The 24,074-nt window shown below is 43.4% G+C and overlaps 2 protein-coding genes across 3 annotated transcripts in view; one reads left to right on the top strand and one right to left on the bottom strand.

The window, feature by feature from the left end:
• LOC114355341 (focal adhesion kinase 1-like) overlaps positions 1-24,074 on the bottom strand; it is a 32,250-nt gene that overhangs the window by 2,188 nt on the left and 5,988 nt on the right. The window contains exons 6-15 of one of the 2 annotated variants that reach the window (XM_028308141.1): positions 13,148-13,289; positions 12,528-12,666; positions 11,818-11,883; positions 7,272-7,399; positions 6,504-6,649; positions 3,962-4,078; positions 3,417-3,522; positions 2,950-3,020; positions 2,078-2,277; positions 545-655 (exon numbers count right to left, since the gene is read on the bottom strand). In XM_028308141.1, coding sequence (XP_028163942.1) covers positions 545-655; positions 2,078-2,277; positions 2,950-3,020; positions 3,417-3,522; positions 3,962-4,078; positions 6,504-6,649; positions 7,272-7,399; positions 11,818-11,883; positions 12,528-12,666; positions 13,148-13,289 — 1,226 coding nt within the window. Of the gene's footprint in view, positions 1-544; positions 656-2,077; positions 2,278-2,949; positions 3,021-3,416; positions 3,523-3,961; positions 4,079-6,503; positions 6,650-7,271; positions 7,400-11,817; positions 11,884-12,461; positions 12,667-13,147; positions 13,290-24,074 lie in introns of both variants that reach the window. The other variant, XM_028308139.1, reaches the window with a different exon arrangement.
• Positions 14,616-19,913, top strand: LOC114355340 (uncharacterized). The gene has a single exon (XM_028308138.1). It carries the CDS (start codon positions 14,779-14,781, stop codon positions 19,555-19,557), a length of 4,779 nt encoding a protein of 1,592 aa, XP_028163939.1. The 5' UTR covers positions 14,616-14,778; the 3' UTR covers positions 19,558-19,913.

The following is a 24,074-nucleotide window of genomic DNA, read 5'->3' as shown; positions in this document are numbered from 1 at the left end:
GTCCGTAACTCATTGTTTTGTTTTATACTGTATCTTCGTTTCCATACTAAACGTCTCTTAAAACACTTTTCAACGAGCGTGTAAGTTTTATTAGTAATGGGGTTAGGATTTAAGGGAAAAATTCTTGAAAAACTGAACTGTGGATGGGAAAATTATGGTTAAATCATTACGATAAAAATATCTCAAAATAATCCAAGCCGAATCCACGTATAGATTGAAAAATTTAAACATTTTTATCGAAATCAGTCCCGATCAAGTAGGTACCCTTGATCATTGAAATTTCTTAAACCTTTGTAGTGCATGAGAAAAAGTACTTTCATTCGGCTTTTAGTCTTCAAGTAGTAGTAGTACCTACTGCTAGTCTATAGTCTGGTCGTCGAGCACGTAGAATTTTGTCCACTGACCCCAAACTTATCCTTATCTCTCGCGCGTAATTATATTGCTATCACGACTGTGCGGTCATTGAACAAAATTCTACGTGCTTGGAGACCGGGCTTTAGTTAAAAAATATATTTGAATGTAAATGAATGTAATGTGTACTGACTTGGTGTACTCGTGGTGCAGCGTGGTGTTGGCGTATGTGAGCGCGAGGCGCATGGCTTCCACCAGCGCCGCCATATCCTTGCTCAGCACCTGGTGCGCCATCTCCACCTCCCTGGAGAAGAGATAATATACAGTTTAAGTTAACTGGGAAGGTATATTTTAATAGAAACGTAGAACAGAGCGAGAGAGTAGAAAATACTATCATTCATTGAGTCGTAAAAGTAGTTTTTGGAATGAACCTTTTGCATGTCCCCAGTAAATTTCAAAAAACTTTATATCGACGCTGCAGTGAACAAGAGAATCGTCAATGATTGTTACTGATTCTCGCCTTAAGAAACATAAAGTTCATCGGGGAAACGATATAAAACAGTTGGTGTTTACTTCTGTGCAAATAGAGAACTTTACCTATACCTTTCCTGCTTCAAGTTTTGAGGAGCCCTGATACTAAAAGGTGCTCACCAAGGTGCGGACTGAGGGAACGGCTCCAGGTCCACAGTGGCACACAGCCCCTAAGATCCGCGTCCACTGCTCTCACAGCGGATAACGTGTCGTGCGGCACATCAGCGCGTCATAACTACTAGTAGTCTTCCCGACCCCGCTTAAAGGTTTAAAAGTACAAAATATTTTTCTCTTTTTTGTTGGTCTTACCTCTGTGCAGACTGAGGGAACGGCACCACCAGTAAGTCCACAGTGGCACACAGCGCCCTAAGATCTGCGCCTACCGCTCTCACAGCGGCTAACGTATCTTGCGGCGCGGCGGGCGCATAATACCTTCCCACCTATGATATAGTAAGATTCTTGACACAAAAAGGTGCTCACCTCTGTGTAGACTGAGGGAACGGCACCACCAGTAAGTCCACAGTGACACACAGCGCCCTAAGGTCCGTGCCTACCGCTCTTACAGCGGCTAACGTATCATGCGACGCGGCGGGCGCGTAATACCTTCCCCCTTAAGATTTTACTATGCCTAATAGATACAAAAGGGTTCTTACCTCTGTGCAGACTGAGGGAACGGCACCACCAGTAAGTCCACCGTGGCACACAACGCCCTAAGGTCCGCGCCCACTGCTCTGACAGCGGCCAAGGTATCGTGCGACGCGGCGCGCGCGTAATACCTTCCCCCTTAAGATTTTACTATGCCTAATAGACACAAAAGGGTTCTTACCTCTGTGCAGACTGAGGGAACGGCACCACCAGTAAGTCCACAGTAGCACACAGCGCCCTAAAGTCTGCGCCTACCGCTCTCACAGCGGCCAACGTATCGTGCGGCGCATCAGCGCGTCATAACTACTAGTATAGTCTTCCTGATCCCGCTTAAAGGTTTAAAAGTACAAAGGTTTTTCTCTTTTTGTTTTTCTTACCTCTGTGCAGACTGAGGGAACGGCACCACCAGTAAGTCCACAGTGGCACACAGCGCCCTAAGGTCCGTGCCCACTGCCCTAACAGCGGCTAACGTATCGTGCGACGCGGCGGGCGCGTAATACCTTCCCCCTTAAGATTTTACTATGCCTAATAGACACAAAAGGGTTCTTACCTCTGTGCAGACTGAGGGAACGGCACCACCAATAGGTCCACAGTGGCACACAGCGCCCTAAGATCAGCTCCTACTGCTCTCACAGCGGCCAAGGTATCGTGTGGCGCAGCAGGCGCCTGCGAGCCGGCTGCCAGCCGCATCACGCAGCGGACCACTGCTGTGGTCGCCGCGTATACTGGATCGCTAGTGTTGCCGCGGCCCTGTACAACGATAAATGGGGGTATTTGAAGTACTAATTTGAAACTGGTAGGTCCCAAAAGATAAGGAGACATGTAAAGTGCCCCATAAGGGCTACCTTTTCTTTTTTATATTTGACGTTCATAAGTGCCACTTGTGGTCTAAACTGAATAAATAATTTTGATTTTGATTTTGAATGATTGAAATAACTCTTACTATAGCATATTTTTGGTCTATTCCACTTTCATCACCTGTACACCTAAGATGCACGCCGTAATAACTTTTATCGACGCCAAAATGTATTGAAAAAATCGATAAAATGGCGTGATAACCGCTTATCGCGGCGCGCATCCTAGTCCTACTGGCTTGATCACACAGGTGATTAAAGTGGACTTCAAGCGACAATTTGGTGTCATTTGATCACCCATGGATAAGATGACTAAATTCCTCCAGTTAAATTATTATTTTAGTTCAGACATGAACTCGTATGTGACTATTCAGATGTGTGATTTATTTTAGGTAGGTGATCAAAGGAAACTAAAATAATAATTAAACTGGCGTCCACTTCGATCACCTGGGTGATCAAAGCCAGGTGATAAAAGTGGAATCTATTTTTTATTTAGTTGTAGTATTCATGTAACTGGGGTTATACAATATAAGAACTACATTATAACAAAAATTAAACAAGCGCTTACCTTGGTTTCTTCGACAGGTTTATCTTTTGGTTTCACTGTGTTCGCTGGACTTGTTTCCAATGAATTTGCCGCTGAAAAAGGAAAATTTTTTTTATGCTCAAACCAAAGGCTAATGAAACAGATAAGTAATTACCTTATAATTACTTATTTGTTAATAATAAGGAAGTATGTAACAAGTATAATTAGTACTAATGGCCAAAGTGGTTACTCCGTGACCATGCCGCTTGCAACAATGCCGTAATATCGGAAACTCAAAATTAAGGTACATGGTAGCAATCCCGTTAATATTAATTAATTATTATGTTAGTGACCATGAAAGTTAAAACAATATATTGGGAAGGATGGGTCAACAAATATGCCTCTAGTGAAATAAAAGAGGTGTGTTCTTAGGAGCAAAAATAAGAGAATAAATGAGGGGATAATGATAATGATGATGTTGTACTAGGCGTTCTAGAATAAAATCTTACCAGAATGCGGCTGACTAGAAGTCCTGGGTTCGGTCGCGGGCGTCGCTTCCACTTTCTGCTCATTTGCTTCCATCTCTGAAGCTAATTGCACGTTTGATAGCCGCTTCTGTAAAGGGAATTCAATATTATAACTACATTACGTATCAACCCGCATTAATTATTACAAACACCAATTTATTTTAACTGTGCTTATTAAATTCAAATTCCTAATACATAGTTAAAATAAATCTGATGATTTTTTTTATGTTGATGGGGCCTAGGAAAAGAACACAAGGTATTCTTACGCAAAAATATTGAATCTTAAAGGGGAGAAAAGTTTGTAATATGGAAATAATAATGTCAAAAGGAAGAGATCAGACGTATAATAGATTGATCAGAAAAATAGAGGTATCATGTTGTTGACACAGTGATTCATTTTGACACCTGCACATTCCAGTCGTTGAGCGTTTTTTCGCTTTGACTACCCACTCCCAGAATGTTTTCGTAGTGTACAGCGTATTATTTTCCCTATTTATTCATAATTTGGTTTATTTCTTCATGCTCACCAGATTGTCTTCCTGCATTTGAAGCCATCGTCTGTCCTCCTCGCTCTGGTGTTGCTGTCTCGCCAGTTCGGCGAGCAGTCGCCTCTCCACGGCCTGCTCCGTGTCGAATTCTGGACTCTGTTGCGTTTACAATAAAGGTCATTTTCGCGAAAAAATAAATGTGATTGTTACACACTTCAAGATTGTTATTTTTTTGTGAAAAAGCCAGAAGAACTTTAGAGTTATTTTTAGTTTTGTTTTTTGTAATCAATATTTGAGAGATAGAAAGAGAGAACGACTTTACTCTCTTAAATCTATTTTTGTCAAATAATTCTAGCTTTTTCGTATCCATCTTAAGAACTAACTTTGTTGTTAGTACGAAAATGCAATTAAGAATTTTGAATTTTACAATTCCAATATGCCAAACGATTAATTTACAGAAAATAATTTGGAAAATTTAGTAAATAGGACGTACACGTTTTGTTAAACTTTACCAAACACCGGATCCGATTTTAGAGACTCACAAAGTTAGTTCTTATGGGAAGGTTAATTTAGGAGCCACTTGTGAAGTATTTATTTAATGAAAATCCTATTAGATTGAAAATCAAAAGTTTTGTATAGGTATCAGACGTATTTTTTTTCTGATGATCCTAAAATGACCAATGTCCCAAATAGATTTTAAACTTCATCATCCTTGAAGTTAGGTTTAAAATTAACTAGATAAAATTGGTATGAGTGTTGTATCTATACAATTTTAAGAAAAACCTTAAAAGTACGTGCGAACTATTCCTACATAGTGCTTTTTCTACAGTGTTTTATAAAATAATAAGAAGCGGTGAAATAAAATACCAAAATAAATAAACTTCATAAACGGCTCCTAACAAAAGTTAAAAATAAAATAAAATAATGTAAAATAAAGCCAAAAGTCTACCAGAGGAACCCATGGACACACAAAACACTCTGTAAAAAAGAAAATCAATATTTATGTACAGAAAACAAAATAAAATCAAAGTCATCAACATACGGTACGATAAATAAAATATTTAATAATATTTACATAAACGTGATTTCTAAAATAATACGAACCGTGGATTTGTATTGAACATGCGTATCTACAAACATCACAACTACCTAATTTACATGCTAAATTCGATTCTACCAAATAATCCATTAAAAATGCGTGGTCATTCGACGGAAGCGACGGAACGAAAACTGTCACTTAAAGGAATATTTACATTACCACGTGCGGGACGTATCCCATACCTACGTGTATTACTTGCACGAGTCAAGGTACGTGCAAGGACTCGTACAAATGCGCACGTAGGCATGATGTCACGTGATAATGTAAATATGGCCGACGCTATCTTTCAACTGACATTAAAGGTGCAATCACCTGGACGGCCTGCGGGCCCGCGGGAACCACCGGCGAGCACTCCTGCCGCGAAGCGTACAGGCTCTGAGCGTCCACTGACGATGCGGACACGAACTGAGGCCTCTGAGGCCCGTACTGGCCGGCTATTGGCCCGCCGAACGCGGCCTGACTGGCCCCTGGCGCGGCGAACCCGGCCTGCGCCACAAACGCGGCCTGACCGGCCACTGGCGTGCCATACACAGCTTGTCCGGCCACTGGCACGCCATACACAGCTTGTCCAGCCACTGGCGGGCCAAACGCTGCCGTAGCTTGGCTAGCAGTCTGCGCGGTGGCCTGCGGACGATACATCGGCTGCGCGCCTTGCACGTGCGTGCTAAACATCTGCTGCGGCACGTACATCGGAGACCCGCCTGCGAATACCGGACTCGATGAACGCACGAAACCCATTTTATTCGGCTTCACGGGGCTCTGCGAGTATGGAACACCCTGCACTATCCCCACGGGCACCCCATACGAAGTTGGGTGCGATGCTGACATGACAGCGGGTCTAAACGGCTTCGACATTGCTTTCTGGGCAGCGATTGCTGCACAACTCTTTACGTTTTCACCGCCAAAATCGTATATCTCCTCCACCAAAGGCGGGTCTGGTTGCTGCCTCATCTTGTTAACCACACTAGCTGCTAACTGCGCGTTCAACGCACCCTGAACCGAAAACTGTCCTACATCTTGCTCTCGACGGGTCCTAGGGGGAGGGGAGGCGGGGACGGAGTGTTGTCTCGTAAACGGCGCGATCGGGACAGGCGACCCCCTGTGGGACAGACTACCCCTGGCATTGCGTTCAAGCGACCCCATCCTAACCGGCGCGCGTTCCGCTGTCGACAGCGTTCCGCGCGTGTTCCGTTCCAACGACCGGACTCGACTCGCGTACGGTTCCGTATCTTCCTGAGCTTGTACTTCAGGGGACGCGGTGTTTTGGCAGAGGTTATCGCAGCTCGCGCCTACAACAACCGTTAAAGTATCCTCAGTCTGTTCCGGGACTATGGGATCTAGTTTATGGAGGCTGGCAGCTGGGATGGGGACAGTTTGGAGGGGTATGTCGATGATTTCGTCGGGTTTGGGGTTGATGATCTTTTCCAGAGTATCCTCCTCGGGTAGGCTTTCGGCGAAGTCGACGGCGACGGTGTTAAATACCGAGGCGGGGGTGGTGTAGGCCTGTGGTTCGAGGGCCCGCGCTTGGTTCTCTCGGAGGAGGTGTGCGAGGACCAAAGGGTTTTGAGCCACGATGTAGGTCTGAGGAGCAGCGCCGGCCGCTTGCACTGAAGTGGAGTCCACCGCAGCTGAGGATAAGATTATTGATTTAAAATAACACGTCATTTTTTTATTTATAAAGTAGGTTATTGCCAAATAACCTCGCTAGCAGTATTAATCAGTATCAGAATTGTTAGCAGTATTGTTATAATATTAATTAAAGTGGCTTAAAAAGCAATAGGTAGTTTGAATTAGTTTGTCAGTTAACTTTTCCAAAAATACCCGACATTTTTCGCTTTCAAATTTTAAATTGACAAAGATAAAGCGCGCCAAAACACAAAAGTGGAGACCAGTGACGTCATTGCGTGGTAAATACTGTAGCACGGCGTGACGTCATGTTGAAATTTAAGTCACAATAACTTTATAATTAAACAAAAAAAAAATTTATTTCTTGCCTGTTTAGAATATTTTTGATAATACTATTGATGGACTAAAGCCTGGTCCGTGAGCACGTAGAATCCCGTCCAATGACCCCAAGCTACCCATCCCTATCGTTCGCGCGTAATTATGTTGCTGTCCCGACTGTGCGACGGGCGCCCGCAGTGAGTGTGCAAGCTTGGGGTCATTGGACAGGATTCTACGTGCTCACGGACCAGGCTTTAGAAAAATCTTTTATTTTAAGAAATTATCCCATTGTATCAAGTGACTGACCGGTGAGGTTGGTGGGCGGGCGGCTGGGCTTGGGCGGCGGCTCGTCACCCCACGATGCGGCTGCCACTCGTCTGTTCTCGCGTCGCATCGTGTCCCACGCTGTGTTGCGTTCTTCGTGGAGGATGTCGCTGCAATGAAATATGTATGCTATAATATTGGTGATATAAAATAAGAAATCGATTCTCTATAAACTTATAACAGGAATAAGTATTTGGGACGTACGTCAGCTCATAACGTGACGTAGATGGAATTTTCCTACCAACATCGCAATTATTACATATACATAATTATTAGGCTGACAAAGATGACCGAATTTCTTCCGAGACTTCTTCTCAGCACTGATGGTGATAGAATGATGTCCCCAAATGGAGCATCAAGCTAGGAAGATTGCAGCGACGTGGCGTACACACGACTAGCGACACAATAAGGTCTCTTTCAGCGTGCGCTCTAGCGCTGCGAGCGTGTAGTGCGCAGGACTAGCGACTCTGGGGCACTCACAATAAGGTCTCCTTCAGCTGGTGGGCGGTGGGCCGCTGGGAAAGCTCGTAGGCCCAGCAGCGTGACATGACGGAGTAAAGGGGCAAGGGGAACGCGGGGGAGCGAGACGTGGAGCTTGTAGCGACGTGGAGTACACACGACTAGCGTCTCTATGGCACTCACAAGAAGGTCTAATTCAGCTGTTGTGCGGTGGATCACTGCAAGAGCTCGTAGGTAAAGACACAGGGGGAGCACTACGGGACTATCGACTCTATAGCACTCACAATAAGGTCTCCTTCAGCTGGTGGGCGGTGGGCCGCTGGGACGGCTCGTAGGCCCAGCAGCGGGACATGACGGAATAAAGACGAGGAGGGCAGTGCGGGGGGAGCGAGACGCTCGTAGACCGATAGCAACTTAAGAGTACGCGGGATTTGCGACTCTATCGCACTCGGAAGAAGGTCTATCATTCAGCGCGCGGTGAGGCGAAGCGAAGCGCTCGCAGGCCGGTAGCGACGTGGGGTACACACGACTAGCGACTCTATGACTCTCTCAATAAGGTCTCTTTCAGCTGGTGCGCGGTGTATCGCTGCAAGAGCTGCGGTAGAGACGCAGGGGTAGGGCGAGGCGTTCGTGTGAAGCGACGTAGAATACGCGGGAGTAGCGACTTTATGGCACTCACAATAAGATCTCCTTCAGCTGGAGCGCAGTGGGACGTTGCTAGACGTGGCGGAATGCAAGGGACTATATACTCTAAGGCACTCACAATAAAGTCTCCTTCAGCTGGTGGGCAGTGGCTCGTAGGCCCAGCAGCGCGACATGACGGAGTAGAGGGGCAAGGGGAACGCGGGGGAAGCGAGACGCTAGTAGGCCGGTATCGACGTGGAGTACACACAACTAGCGACTCTATGACACTCACAATAAGGTCTCCTTCAGCTGGCGGGCAGTGGGCCGCTGGGACGGCTCGTAGGCCCAGCAGCGGGACATGACGGAATAAAGACGAGGGGGGCAGCGCGGGGGGAGCGAGACGCTCGTAAGCTGACAGCGACTTAGAGTACGCGGGACTAGCGACTCAATGCCACTCGCAATAAGGTCTTCTTCAGCTGGCGAGCAGTGTACCGTTGCGAGAGCTAGGTAGAGACGCGTGGAGAGAGCGAGACGCTCGTAGGCTGACAGTGATTTATAAGGGACTAGCGACTCTATGACACTCGCAATAAGGTATCTTTCGGCGCGAGTGTGTAGTGCGCGGGACTAGCGACTCTATGACACTTACAATAAGTTAAAGTTTAGCTGGAGCTGGAGCGCAGTGGGACGTTGCTATAGACGTGGCGGAATGCAGGGGACTATCAACTCTAAGGCACTCACAATAAACTCTCCTTCAGTTGGTGGGCGGTGGACCGCTGCAAGAGCTCGTAGGAAAAGACACAGGGGGAGCACTAATTATGGGACTATCGACTCTATAGCACTCACAATAAGGTCTCCTTCAGCTGGTGGGCAGTGGGCCGCTGGGAAGGCTCGTAGGCCCAGCAGCGCGACATGACGGAATAAAGACGAGGGGGGCAGCGCGGGGGGAGGGCGAGGCGCTCTTAATTTTACAGTTAGCGACTCAATGCCACTTGCAATAAGGTCTCTTTCAGCGCGTGGTGTACCGCTACGAGCGGTACAGCACATCTGGAGCGCAGTGAAGCGTTGCAAAAGACGTGGCGGAATGCACGGGACTATCGACTCTAAGGCACTCACAATAATGTCTCCTTCAGCTGGTGGGCAGTGGGCCGCTGGGACGGCTCGTAGGCCCAGCAGCGGGACATGACGGAGTAGAGCGCGGGGGGAGCGAGACGCTCGTAGACTGACAGCAACGAGTACTCGGGACTAGCAACTTAATGCTACGTGGAATAAAGTCTCATTCCGCGTGCGGTAGGGCGATGTAAGGCGCTCGCAGGTCCGTAGCGATGTGGAGTGCGCGGGACTAGCAACTCTAAGACACTCACAATAAGGTCTACTTCAATGGTGGGCAGTAGGCCGCTGCGACATGACGGATTCTAGCCGCGGGGGGCAGCGTGAGAGGAGCGAGACGCTCGAAGACTGACAGCGACGTAAAATTTGTGGGACTAGCGACTCAATGCTACGTGGAATAAAGTCTTTTTCAGCGCGCGGTACGGCGATGCGAGGCGCTCTCAGGCCGCTAGCGACGTGGAGTACACACGAATATCGACTCTCTGGCACTCACAATAAAGTCTCCTTGAGCTGGTGGCTCTCCGAGCGACTTGACTATCAACTGTACGGTCCTCGTCATAACTGGTTAGGGACTAGCGACTCTGGGGCACTCACAATAAGGTCTCCTTCAGCTGGTGGGCAGTGGGCCGCTGGGATGGCTCGTAGGCCCAGCAGCGCGACATGACGGAATAAAGACGAGGGGGGCAACGCGGGGGGAGAAATAGCGACTCTATGGTACTCGCAATAAGGTATCTTTCGGCGCGAGTGTGTAGTGCGCGGGACTGGCGACTCTATGACACTTACAATAAGGTAAAGTTTAGCTGGAGCTGGAGCGCAGTGGGACGTTGCTATAGACGTGGCGGAATGCAAGGGACTATCAACTCTATGGCACTCACAATAAGGTCTCCTTCAGCTGGTGGGCAGTGGGCCGCTGGGACAGCTCGTAGGCCCAGCAGCGCGACATGACGGAGTAGAGCGCGGGGGGAGCGAGACGCTCGTAGGCTGACAGCAACTTAGAGTACGAGGGACTAGCGACTCTATGGCACCACTGCGAGAGCTAGATAGAGACGCGCGGGGAGAGCGAGACGCTCGTAGGCTTACAGTGATTTATAAGGGACTAGCGACTCAATGCCGCTTGGAATAAGGTCTCTTACAGCGCGCGGTGGGGCGATGCAAGGCGCTCGCAGGCCGGTAACGACGTGGGGGTACACACGACTAGCGACTTTATGGCACTCACAATAAGCTCTCCTTCAGCTGGTGCGCGGTGGATCGCTGCAAGAGCTCGTAGGTAAAGACTCAGGGGGAGCACTACGGGACTATCGACTCTAAGGCACTCACAATAAGGTCTCCTTTAGCTGGTGGGCAGTGGGCCGCTGGGACGGCTCGTAGGCCCAGCAGCGCGACATGACGGAGTAGAGGGGCAAGGGGAACGCGGGGGAAGGGAGACGCTCGTACGACTGAAAGCGACTTAGAGTAGGTACTTGGGATTAGCGACTCAATGCCACTTGGAATTAGGTCTCTTTAAGCGCGCGGTAGGGCGATGCGAGGCGCTCGGAGGTAGGTAGCGACGTGGAGTACACACGAATAGCGACTCAATGACACTCACAATAAGGTCTCCTTCAGCTGGTGGGCAGTGGGCCGCTGGGACGGCTCGTAGGCCGAGCAGCGAGACATGACGGAATAAAGGCGCGGCGGGCATCGCGGGGCGAGGGCGAGGCGCACTTAAGTTTACAGTTAGCGACTCAATGCCACTTGCAATAAAGTCTCTTTCAGCGCGTGGTGTACCGCTACGAGCGGCACAGCACATCTGGAGCGCAGTGAAGCGTTGCAAAAGACGTGGCGGAATGCACGGGACTATCAACTCTAAGGCACTCACAATAAGGTCTTCTTCAGCTGGTGGGCGGTGGGCCGCTGGGACGGCTCGTAGGCCCAGCAGCGCGACATGACGGAATAAAGACGAGGGCGGCAGCGCGGGGGGAGCGAGACGCTCGTAGGCTGACAACGACTTCAGAGTACGCGGGACTAGCGACTCACTGCCACTTGCAATAAGGTCTTCTTCAGCTGGCGCGCTGAGTACCGTTGCGAGAGCTAGGTAGAGACTCGCGGGGAGAGTGAGACGCTCGTACGACTGAAAGCGACTTAGAGTACTTGGGATTAGCGACTCAATGCCACTTGGAATAAGGTCTCATTCAGCGCGCGGCGAGGCGAAGCGAAGAGCTCGCAGGCCGGTAGTGACGTGGAGTGCGCGGGACTAGCGACTCAATGGCATTCACAATAAGGTCTCCTCAGCTGGATCGCAGTAGGGCGTTCCAAGAAATGTAGCGGGATGTATTTGCTATATCGACACTATGACACTCACAATAAGGTCTCCTTCAGCTGGTGGGCAGTGGGCCGCTGGGACGGCTCGTAGGCCCAGCAGCGCGACATGACGGAATAAAGACGAGGGGGGCAGCGCGGGGGGAGAAATAGCGACTCTATGGTACTCGCAATAAGGTATCTTTCGGCGCGAGTGTGTAGTGCGCGGGACTAGCAACTCTATGACACTTACAATAAGGTAAAGTTTAGCTGGAGCTGGAGCGCAGTGGGACGTTGCTATAGACGTGGCGAAATGCATGGGATTATGAACTTTATGGAACTCACAATAAGGTCTCCTTCAGCTGGTGGGCAGTGGGCCGCTGGGACGGCTCGTAGGCCCAGCAGCCGGACATGACGGAATAAAGACGAGGTGGGCAGCGCGGAGAGAGCGAGACGCTCGTAGACTGACAGCGACATAGTACGCGGGACTAGCGACTCAGTACAACTTGGAATAAGGTCTTATTTAGCGCGCGGTGGAGCAATGCGAGTCGCTCGCAGGCCGGTAGCGACGTGGCGTACACACGACTAGCGACTCTATGGTACTCACAATAAAGTCTCCTTGAGCTGGTGGCTCTCCGAGCGACTTGACTATCAACTGTACGGTCCTCGTCATAACTGGTTAGGGACTATCAACTCTAAGGCACTCACAATAAGGTCTCCTTCAGCTGGTGGGCAGTGGGCCGCTGGGAAGGCTCGTAGGCCCAGCAGCGCGACATGACGGAATAAAGACGAGGGGGGCAGCGCGGCGGGAGGGCGAGGCGCTCCCCGTTCTCGAGCTTGCCGATGACGTCATTGTTCTTCACCCCGCTAAAGGGTTTAACGCCAAGCATCAGGATTTCCCACATGCAGACGCCTGGAACAAAAAAAATAGGTTTAATAGTCTTAATAATAGCATAGATTACTAAATAATTTACTGGAAATAAACTAAACTCCATAAGTCCCATTTCATAATGCATGAAATGATAAAATTCGGTTCACAAAATATGTAGATTCAAAGCTGTAGCTGTAACCGGTCTAAGTATGTATTTGAATTAAACGAATCAAAGCCTTGATTTTAAGCCCGACGTTTAAACATATGTTCTATTTTGAGATTATCTATCGGGAAGGACGCTATGTACAAAGATAGGAGAAATAATCAGCCACCAAGAGGCTCTTGTATTCGGAGTTCTTCAAGGGACTATACTGGGCCCTATATTGTTTCTTACTTCTCATAGTCAGCTCTGTGACTTACAACTACCTTACGCTCATATAAATAACCTAAACAGATACCATGGTGCTGGTTCTCTCGGGAAATATTGAGGTTATGGCTATCAATATTAAAATAATAATCTCACCAAACATCCAGACGTCAGAGGCGGAAGTAAATCTCCTGAAGTTGATGGATTCCGGCGCCATCCACTTGATGGGCAGCTTGCCGCGCGACGCTTTGTAGTACGACTTGTCCTCCACCATCTTGGATAGCCCGAAGTCTGCCAACTGGACAAGAAAAAAAGCGAGCAAATAAGACTTACAAACATTGTTATAAATAGGACTCAATTTACAAGCTTTTGACTGACTTCAAAGTAATTAAAATGTAATTTAAAATACAATTATGTACTTTAACATTCAAATGTTAATTTCAATTTCAACATCTTAGATATATGTGGTAACTTCCGCCACTGTACATATGTATGTGCAAAAGTGTCCAATTTTGGTACTAAAATGTAAGTGCAAAACTAGTGTGTTATGCTTAAGCAATGTAATAGTTAGTTCTCATCGACACCAAGAGATGGCGCTGTACGGTTTTAGATCGCGGTATCGTTTTATTTTTTCTGATCTATATAAGCATTTGGTGTCATGAGGATTTCGTTCGCTCTTTGAATAAACCTGGTGTTGTTTTCAAAGCAGTTGGTTTTATTTAGTAGATTTGGGCCCTTATTTTACATGGTCCTTATCGAGTCGGATTTAAGACACAAGTTCGTGTCTTCCGGCGACTTTTTGCAACACTGCATAGAAACCAGTGACGGATCGTTACTGAAGTGCAGACCAGTCTCGACGGGTGGAGGTGTACTTTGGTGGACGGGCGCTCACCGGCGCTAGAGGGCGCTGTTGCTGCAAATTGGTGTGCAAAGGTGCCGGAGGAGACAATTTGGGCGGCGTGGCGGCAATATTGTGACGTGCGTAAATAATCCAAGTGATCAGTGTGAGTGAGGTGCATAACTGTGAGTACTTTTAAATTATTTGGAACTTCAAGAATATTTTGCAAGTTGAGAAATTAACCGGACTTAGAAAAATTTGGAGTTGTTTCAATCAGTTATTGGACTTTGTAATATTTAGAGTAACTTTAGTTAAGACTTAGCAATAATTAAGTAAAAAGTGGTGAGACGGGGAACCTATGCCCGATTTTATATCGATTTTGCATGTTTAAAACACTTGTAAAAATTTTAGCTTCATAACTACTTGAAAATTATAATTTTGTTTATATTGTTAACACAGTAATTGCTCCATAATGGAAGAATTGTATAAGTTACAGTTTGATAAATACAAGTCAATTGATAAAGCTAGAAGTAATTACAGAAAATCACCTAGAGACAGAATTAAGTTATCATATTTGCAAACTAGGTTGGAGGCTTTGGACAATCAATGGTCACAATTTATTTCAACGCATGAAAACATAATTCGTTTAGTCACAGAAAAACATTCGGGAGATCAGTACTTTAAAGATAACGTTTATGAAAATGCCGAGGAATTATATTTTGCTTATAAATCTGAGTTAAAGGAAGCCATTGATTGTTTAATACCAAATCAATCAACATGTAAAGGACAGGTTCCATCCGATTTGAGTCAATCTAATGAAAGTTCATTTGTAAAACTACCACAAATATCCATCCCTAGCTTTTCGGGCTTATATAGCGAATGGACCACATTTGAGGATTTGTTTTTGTCATTGATCGATAGAAATGCCCGCTTAGATGATGTGCAAAAAATGCATTATCTTAAGAGTCTCTTGACAGGTGAGGCAGAACAGCTTGTTCGACATATACCAATAACCGCTGGTAATTATAAGCAATGTTGGTCTCAGTTAAGCAGCAGGTACAAAAACAAGAGATTTCTATCAAACACCTTACTAAAGCGACTCATAAGTCAGCCAAATGTCGTAGAATCTTCGACAGCTATAAAGGGTCTTTTAGACACAACTGTTGAGTGTTTGAATGGTCTGCAAAATCTCAGTGTCGACATCAGTACGTGGGACATTATAATTATTTATATAATTGGTTCTAAATTAGATGCAGAGTCACGAAAGCAATGGGAATCGAAGATAAGCTCAAATGATAGTTTGCCAAAGTTTTCTGAATTTAAAGAATTTTTAGAAGCCAGATTTCGTGCTCTTGAGTTTTTAGATCCAAAAGCTAATATTAAGTCTAAGCAAAACAGCACTTCTCATTATAATAAACCAAAAGTTATGCATGTAATCAACAATGATGATAACTCTAAGTCTGTAATTTCATGTTCATTTTGCAAAGAAAATCATAAAATCGCCAATTGTAAACAATTTGCAAAAGAGAGTTACGATTCGCGTCACAGTTTCGTTCAAAACAATGGACTTTGCTTTAATTGTTTGGGGAGTAATCATTCAATTAAATACTGCCGCACCAATTCAACTTGTCGTATTTGCAATAAAAAACATCACTCACTATTACATCCCAAGTCTAATTCAAACTTCACTGCAACAACAAAGAAATTTAATTCAGCAGTTGAAGTCAATACAGCAGCCGTGTCTACGGTTCAGGCACAGCTGTCAGAGGGCGAACCAACCACTTCCAATGTAGTCACTCACTTTTCTAAAGAGTCGATGTCCGTGCCTACTCAAGTTTTGTTAGCAACAGCTCTAGTCGAAGCACAGACTAGCAGCGGCTATGTTCAACTGTTGAGGGTGTTATTGGATCAGGGATCCCAAGCATCATTCATAACCGAATCAGCAGTTCAGTTATTAGGGCTGAAGAAAATACCTGTTAAGTCAGTTATAACAGGAATAGGCGGAGATCAAAGCTCCTTAGCTTCCAGGTTTGTCGTAATGGTAACGATTCAATCCCGGTTAGATCCAAAGTTTAGCGTCCAAGTAAGAGCTTATGTGCTAAGCACTATAACGTCTCTACTGCCATCAGAGAAGCTTCACCAGTGTCAATGGCCAGAGTTTCAAGCGGTCACATTAGCTGATCCAGAGTTCCACACGCCAAGTAAAGTGGACATGTTACTTGGTGCAGAAATTTATGGCCTAGTCCTGAGGGAAGGTATTATAAAGGGACCTAGAGGGACACCTACCGCTCAAAATACTGTGTTAGGCTGGATCCTATCTGGACAAACCGGATATGAACAGAATAACATTCACTGTCATCATGTCGTAAGTGGCTCTACTAATCAGGCGGATGATGATGAATTACTTAGGCAATTTTGGGAGATAGAAAGCATTGTTCCCAAAAGGATTCTGTCTGAAGATGAGCAACGTTGCGAAGAAATATACAAAGCAACTACAAGCAGAGACCAGAGTGGGCGCTACGTTGTGAATCTACCATTTCGCAGTAGAGATCCCAAATCCCAATATGGGAATTCTAGAGAACTTGCAATCAAAAGATTTTTGCTACTTGAAAATAAATTTAAAAGACAACCTCAAATCAAGGAACGTTACTCTGAGGTAATTCATGAATACTTAGAGCTGGGACACATGCAACGTATAGACAGCCGCGTTGATTCAAAGAGAGATACAGCCGTCTATTTGCCCCACCACGCTGTCATACGTGAAGACAAGTCTACGACAAAGGTCCGAATTGTATTCGATGCGTCAATGAAGGGCTCTAATGGGGTGTCTCTTAATGATGACCTTTTAGTAGGCCCTACTCTACAACCGCCTCTACGACACACTATTATGAGATGGAGAATGCACCCAATCATAATTTGCGCTGACATTATAAAAATGTATCGGCAAGTTAAGGTTTCGGATGAACACAGCGATTTTCAGCGGATAGTTTGGCGAGATAATCCTGATTCTGAGTTAGAAGAATACAGATTGCAACGTGTTACATTCGGTACAGCATCTGCTCCTTACTTAGCAGTGAAAACACTGCAGCAAGTAGCAGAAGATGACGGTCAAAGTTGTCCAGAGATACGCGAAATAGTGAAGAGAGATTTTTATGTCGATGACTTGATGTCAGGGTGTCAATCAATAGAACAGGGACTTATGATCAAGGAAAAAATTACAGAATTACTTGACAAGAGTGGTTTTCAACTGCAAAAGTGGATTAGTAATGATCAGGAATTGAATCAACAAATTTCAGACACTAAAGGCGAAAAGGAAACTCAATTGGGAAAGGATATCAAGATAGACGATGTTATAAAAATCTTAGGGCTGTCTTGGGATCGAGATACTGATAAGTTTAAGTACTCAGTGCAGCTGCCGACTCAACAAACACCAATCACAAAGAGAAGGGTGATTTCAGACATATCTCGTCTGTATGATCCGCTAGGTTGGGTGTCACCATGTGTGATTGTCTCTAAGATATTTATTCAAAAGCTTTGGCTTTCGGGAATTGATTGGGACGAAGAGTTGCCAGCGGAATTGTTGGATGAATGGCAAGCCTACAGATGTGAACTAGAGCACATTAGTAAGTGTCAAATTCCAAGATGGGTTGCAACTTGTCATGACGATAAGGTAGTCGAATTGCACGGGTTCTGCGATGCATCTATAGCGGCATATGCAGCTGTAGTATATGTCAGGGTCATAGATGTACAGGGTGAAGTGAAAGTAAGCTTAGTCACATCCAGAACTAAAGTTGCACCTGTGAAGCAGCAATCCATTCCCCGACTAGAGTTGATGGGAGCCGCTTTGTTAGTTGAGCTAATCACTGAAGTTGCAGAGGTAATGAACGTTCCGAAATCAAGTGTACGTGCTTGGACGGACTCATCAGTGGTTCTTGCTTGGCTTAGTGGTCATCCCAGTCGATGGACAACCTTTGTAGGAAACAGGGTTTCTCACATTATCTCCTTATTGGACAACACCCATTGGGCTCATGTGACGTCATCGCAAAATCCAGCTGACATTGCTTCTCGGGGATTAACTCCGCAAGAGCTTCATTGCAACGAGTTATGGATACAGGGACCGTTATGGCTTCAGGAAGAAACCATTACGTACACGCGGCCAAAATCAATCAGTACCAACATGGAAGAAAGAGCACTTAAATCACATGTAGTTACTGATAATGTCCCAGAGGACAAAGTTTGGACGAAGTTTTCATCGTTGCACAGATTAGTACGGGTCATAGCATTTTGCAAAAGGTTCTTAAATCTAACGAAAAAAGAAAATAAAAAGAATCAACATAAATCTTACCTAACAAGTGATGAAATATCAGAAGCTTTGAAGATATGTACGAGACAATGTCAACGGAAAGATTTTTTGGAAGAAATAGAGGACCTTAAAAGAACAGGAAAAGTGAAGAATAAAAGTAAACTAAAATGTCTAAATCCAATATTAGATAAAGATGATATCTTGCGAGTAGGCGGAAGAATTACAAATGCTCAACTGGACGATGATGTAAAAAATCCGATCATCATCCCTCAGAAAAATCATTTTACATACTTACTTGTTGATGATGCACACAAGAAGACCCTTCATGGTGGTCCATCCGTAATGCTCAATTACTTACGTTCAAAATATTGGATAATCTCAGGAAAGAACGTAACAAAGGCTCATGTGCGCAAATGCGTCACTTGCGTGCGACATGCTGCTGTGACGAAGCCACAAATCATGGGTCAGTTACCGTCTTGTCGTGTAACACCAGCAAGAGCATTCTTGAGAAGCGGTGTTGATTTTGCTGGACCCATCAGCATCAGAATGTCCAAAGGTAGGGGCAGCAAGTCTTACAAGGGATACGTGTGTCTCTTCGTTTGTATGGTTACCCGGGCTATTCACTTAGAAGTTGTAAGTGATTTAACTTCTGAAGGTTTTATTGCAGGATTCAAAAGATTTGTTTCAAGGAGAGGACTTTGTAGAGAAATATGGAGTGACAATGGCACAAATTTTGTAGGTGCGTCCAGAGAACTACATTCTTTAATTGTGCTTGAAAGGTCATCTGTAGCTCTTGAAATTCGGAGTTGGCTGAACGACAACAGTGTTACTTGGCATTTTATCCCTCCTCATGCACCCAACTTTGGTGGACTTTGGGAAGCCGGAGTTAAGTCTACCAAATTTCACTTGAGAAGAGTGATCAGTGATTCAACGCTTACCTTTGAAGAGATGACCACCCTACTCAGCCAAATCGAGGCTTGTCTTAATTCCCGTCCGATCTCCCAATTACCGAGTAACTGTGAGGACCCTATGCCCTTAACACCTGGACACTTTCTTATCGGTGAGCCCCTTGTCACTGTGCCTGACCGAGATTATCTCGAAATGAACATAGGAAGTCTGCGACGCTGGCAGGTTACACAACGTATGTTGCAAGGTTTTTGGCGGCGATGGTCAAATGAGTACCTTCTGCATATGTTGCAACGGTACAAGTGGACAAATCGTACCCCAGAACCAGTTATAGGCGATATTATTTTAGTAAAGGAAGATAACCTTCCCCCGGCTCGTTGGCTCATGGGCAAGGTTGTCGAAAAGCATCCAGGTTTGGACGGAGTTACGCGGGTCGTATCTCTCAAATGCAATGGATCCATAATTAAGCGGCCTACATCCAAATTATGTATTTTACCTGTTAAATCCGAAACGTTTTAATTAAGTTTATATGTATGTATGGTGAAGTTAGTGTACCTCATGATGATGGCCGAGTTTTGTTTGTATAAGTTTTTTATGTTTTATTTGTATAAGGACATAAACAGATGTCCTTGGTGGGCGGTATGTCCAATTTTGGTACTAAAATGTAAGTGCAAAACTAGTGTGTTATGCTTAAGCAATGTAATAGTTAGTTCTCATCGACACCAAGAGATGGCGCTGTACGGTTTTAGATCGCGGTATCGTTTTATTTTTTCTGATCTATATAAGCATTTGGTGTCATGAGGATTTCGTTCGCTCTTTGAATAAACCTGGTGTTGTTTTCAAAGCAGTTGGTTTTATTTAGTAGATTTGGGCCCTTATTTTACAGATATTATTAGTATACCTAGATTGATATTTCACACGTCACAGCCAACCAGCTACGACGGATTTCTCAATCCCGGCGATAACACTGTTCCGTTCTACAAAGTATGACTTTCTCCAGCGTAATAAAGCGGAAAGAACTTTCGATGGAAATATTTGATAATAATTATAATTTATAAAAAGTGCTGCAAAAAGAATTAATAAAAATTGCAAATAAATAAAAAAACTAAAAATGTATCCGCAATTAATATTATTTTAACGTAAAATTCTTATGTTCTACATTAAACGATAAATCAAGCTAATATTGGCATATTTTAAGTTTCAGAAAAATATTTAGTATTTTGATAATAACAATAGGTGGCAATTTGTAGAATTATCAAAATATAACAATGATTAATCTTTTTTTTTTCAGTAGTCTTCCGGGTCGATAATCTTGATCAAGATATTATTATGAGATAACAACTTAATTTACTGAACACATTTTCAAACAAAATATTTTTTTAATAAAAAATCTATTTAGGTACCTACAATAATTATAAATATAATTTAAAATGATTTCTTTATTGTAATAAATCGGTCACAAATAAACTCATATTCATAACTAGCGGCCGCCCGCNTATTTTACAGTTGGTTTGCCAAAACTCAAGTAGAGAGAGATATTAGCTTTCTTCATAATCGCTTTCAGATTGACGTAACATTGTACATCTATTGTTGCGGCTATAAAAATCACTATAACGCCTGTCTTTATGAAACAGTGATGAATGATACGAACAGTTCTTAGCTAAATATAGTTGTAAAAGGAGAGATTTTAAACTAAATAGTAAATAAATAAATAGTCGCATCGTCTGTCGGTTCTAATGGTCTCAACTCAACGGAGAATCAAACACTGAAAACACAATTGGTCGATGTGACTTCAGGTATTTGCTTGTTTACTTATTTGTATTTATACATTGTAGAAGTAGTACTAGAAAGCCATAATTTGATATTTCTTTAATGCTTGCTTTCACGCGACGGAGGCTAGCGAGATGAGAGACAAGCTAATTACATATTCGGGGTACAGTTTTCCAATACTTGGAAAAAGTTACATTAATCTTAGCATTTATTTGTAAATCAGCTTCCAAGAATGGAAGATGAATAAGCTCATCATCCTACTAATAATATTATAAATGCGAAAGTTTGTATGTCTGGATGTTTGTTACTCTTTCACGCAAAAACTACTGAACGGATTTTGATGAAACTTTACAGTATTATTGTTTACAACCCTGAATAACATATAAGCTATAATTTATGACGATCTGTGACAAACTAAAATTTCACGCGGGTGAAGCCGCAGGCAAAATAAATAAATAAATAAAAAATGTATTTATTGCCTTCGAACCATTAGACATATGAACCATTAGAAAAGCTAGTTACAGTCATAATTGTGCTTAAAAAATATAAACATTTTTTTTATATCTTTTATCTTTACTCATACTCGTAACATCACCACCCATTCAACCTAGGATGCGCGCCACAATATAATCTTATCGATTTTAGACGACAAAGGCTTATCGTCTAATATCGATAAAATGATAAGATTACATCCTAGCCCTACGGCCCTTATTTTCACCCTAACACAGGTTCTATTTCGAGTCCCATCTGTTGTGGCACAAGACAATGCCGCTAAGGGTATCGTTAGCAGACCGTGCGGTCAAGGGCGCGCCCAATTGTGGGCGTCTTGACCAAGTGTGTTACTGGTGCTCTATGTTTTTGGGATTACAAAAAAGTAACGATTTCAACTGCACATTTTACAGTAGTACTTATCTTCTGGATATTTAAAAAGACGTCCTACAGACGTCCTACAATCGTTTGGGTTTATTAGTCTGCTTCTTACTACACAAAAGATAAATAAATAAATAATTTATTTCATAACAATGGGTACATTATATTATATTAGTGACCGCAGCGCCCTTTTATAGATAAAGCATATTGCTGTATAGATTAGGAGCGCTTCAGATTAAACTTTTAATTAGCACAAAAACTTTAATAGGCGACTATACTCACTAAAACCAACAAGTATTCACCAAAATATATCTTACTAGCTTTCCGCCCCCGCGGCTTCGCCCGCGTGGATTTTTGTCTGTCACAGAAAAACTTTATCGCGCGCGTCCCTGTTTCAAAAACCGGGATAAAAACTATCCTATGTTCTTTCCCGGGACTCAAACTATCTCTATGCCAAAGGNTATTTTACACTTCTAAAAAAAAAACTATATAAAACGTGAAATGAGATGTGATGTGAACTTACTCTGACGCCATGATGAAATTGATGAATAGATAACTTTGTAAATAGGTTAAGATTTGTAATTATTTTTTTTCTGTTTACTAATGTCAGGTTACTTTACCAATACCAAGTACGAGTACATCTAATGACGGTTCCCATTCCCAAATACAAGAGATGAACGAAATTTCTGCACATTCTCCAAAAACCCAATTCTTCAAACAAGCCGCGAAAAAAAGAAAGCCATCACAAGAATTACAATCTACATTACCAAGCTGTTTTGAGAGAAGTTCAAGCTTTGAAGGTTTTTACAAATATATATTTATCTTAGTATTGATAAAAATAACATTCATATTTCATATATCCGATAATCGGAGTGATTTACAACAAATTTTAGTGATGGTCGCCAATCAATTTGTAAATATATCGATAGTTTAGATGTGAATGTGACTTTTTCATATTTGTTTTTTTTTCTAAGTAAATGTCAATTATATTAAATTATTTACCTATTAACACAATTTGTATATTTCAGAAGGTGGACAAAAACATTGTGAAATTACACAAGCGTTAACTTATATGATATGCAAGGACAATTTACCACTGTCATGCGTAGAAAAAAAGGGACTAAAAAAATTTATTCGCACAGTTTGCCCTCTCTATAAACTGCCTTCAAGAAAAAAGGTTGTCTCTAAATAACTTTTGTTTTTATTTATATTTTTAATATTTAATTGCAGTCAAATAATTGGTACTTTTTACATTCAGGTAACTCACTTAATAGAAAACAGATACAATACCACGAAGGAGATTATAGTAAAAAGATTGAAAGAGACCACATCATTATGTTTCACGAGTGACATACTAACAATTACAAACTCTACAAGAAGTTTCTTAGTATTGACGGTTCACTTTATTGACATCGTAGACGGATCGCCTGTAATTCAGAGCCTGAACTTATGCGCCCAAAAACTTTCTCAGGTATATTTGATGTACTTTATAATTTTAACCACACCTCTAAAGTATTTGGATTTGCAATTATTACATTTTACAGTGTACAAATATACTTTTAGGGCCATACCGGACAGTACATTCAAGAATGTTGGAAAGAAATATGTGAAGAGTTTGAAATTGACAAAACCAAAATTGTATCAATTACCACTGATGGCGGCGCAAATATAGTATCAGCGGTACGATTGTTTTTAGGTGATAATCGTCGGATACCTTGTATGGCTCATGTCTTAAACCTGGTAATTGACGGAGTACTGAAAGAAATTAAAGAATTTTCTGCACTTACTGATCACGTCAAAAGCATTGTGACGTTCTTTAAGCAGTCAGTCAATGCTATGGACCAATTACGAGCCGAACAAGAATCGTGTGGAAAAAAAGAAGGTGAGGTGTTGACATTAATACAAGCAGTCAGCACTAGATGGAATTCTTGTTTTGACATGTTAGAGAGATTCGTTAAACTGTCTGCACTAGTAGCTAAAATTTTAGCCACAAAAAGCCAAACTAACAAAAATACACCAGATATGGTTCCATCGTCGCAACTTAATGTGATACGAGATTTTATTGCTCTTCTTGGCCCTTTCAAAGAAGCGACTGAGGAAATAAGTGGAGCGAATTATGTAACGTCAAGCTTAGCCATTACAAATTTAATTACCCAAGTAACAGATCAAGCAACTCCATCAACCTCTTTAGGAATGATTGTAAAAAAGGCTTTACTCAAAAAAATTGAAGACAAACTGGCTCCTTTAGGAGGAAATATTTTTCTCTCAGTTGCTACTCTTTTGGACCCTCGGTTCAAGCGTATCCACTTTACCTCGCCAATTGTCGTGTCAAATGCTATATCGAAAATCAGTGCTGAGATTCATGCAGAACATCGGCGTAGAGGACAGCGTTCTCC

The sequence above is a fragment of the Ostrinia furnacalis genome, unplaced genomic scaffold (genome assembly GCF_004193835.3).
Source record: "Ostrinia furnacalis isolate ACB-3 unplaced genomic scaffold, ASM419383v2 OfSCF2392, whole genome shotgun sequence".
Taxonomy (NCBI): domain Eukaryota; kingdom Metazoa; phylum Arthropoda; class Insecta; order Lepidoptera; family Crambidae; genus Ostrinia; species Ostrinia furnacalis.
Note: the sequence above shows the minus strand (reverse complement) of the source record. Positions and strands in the feature narration are given on the sequence as shown.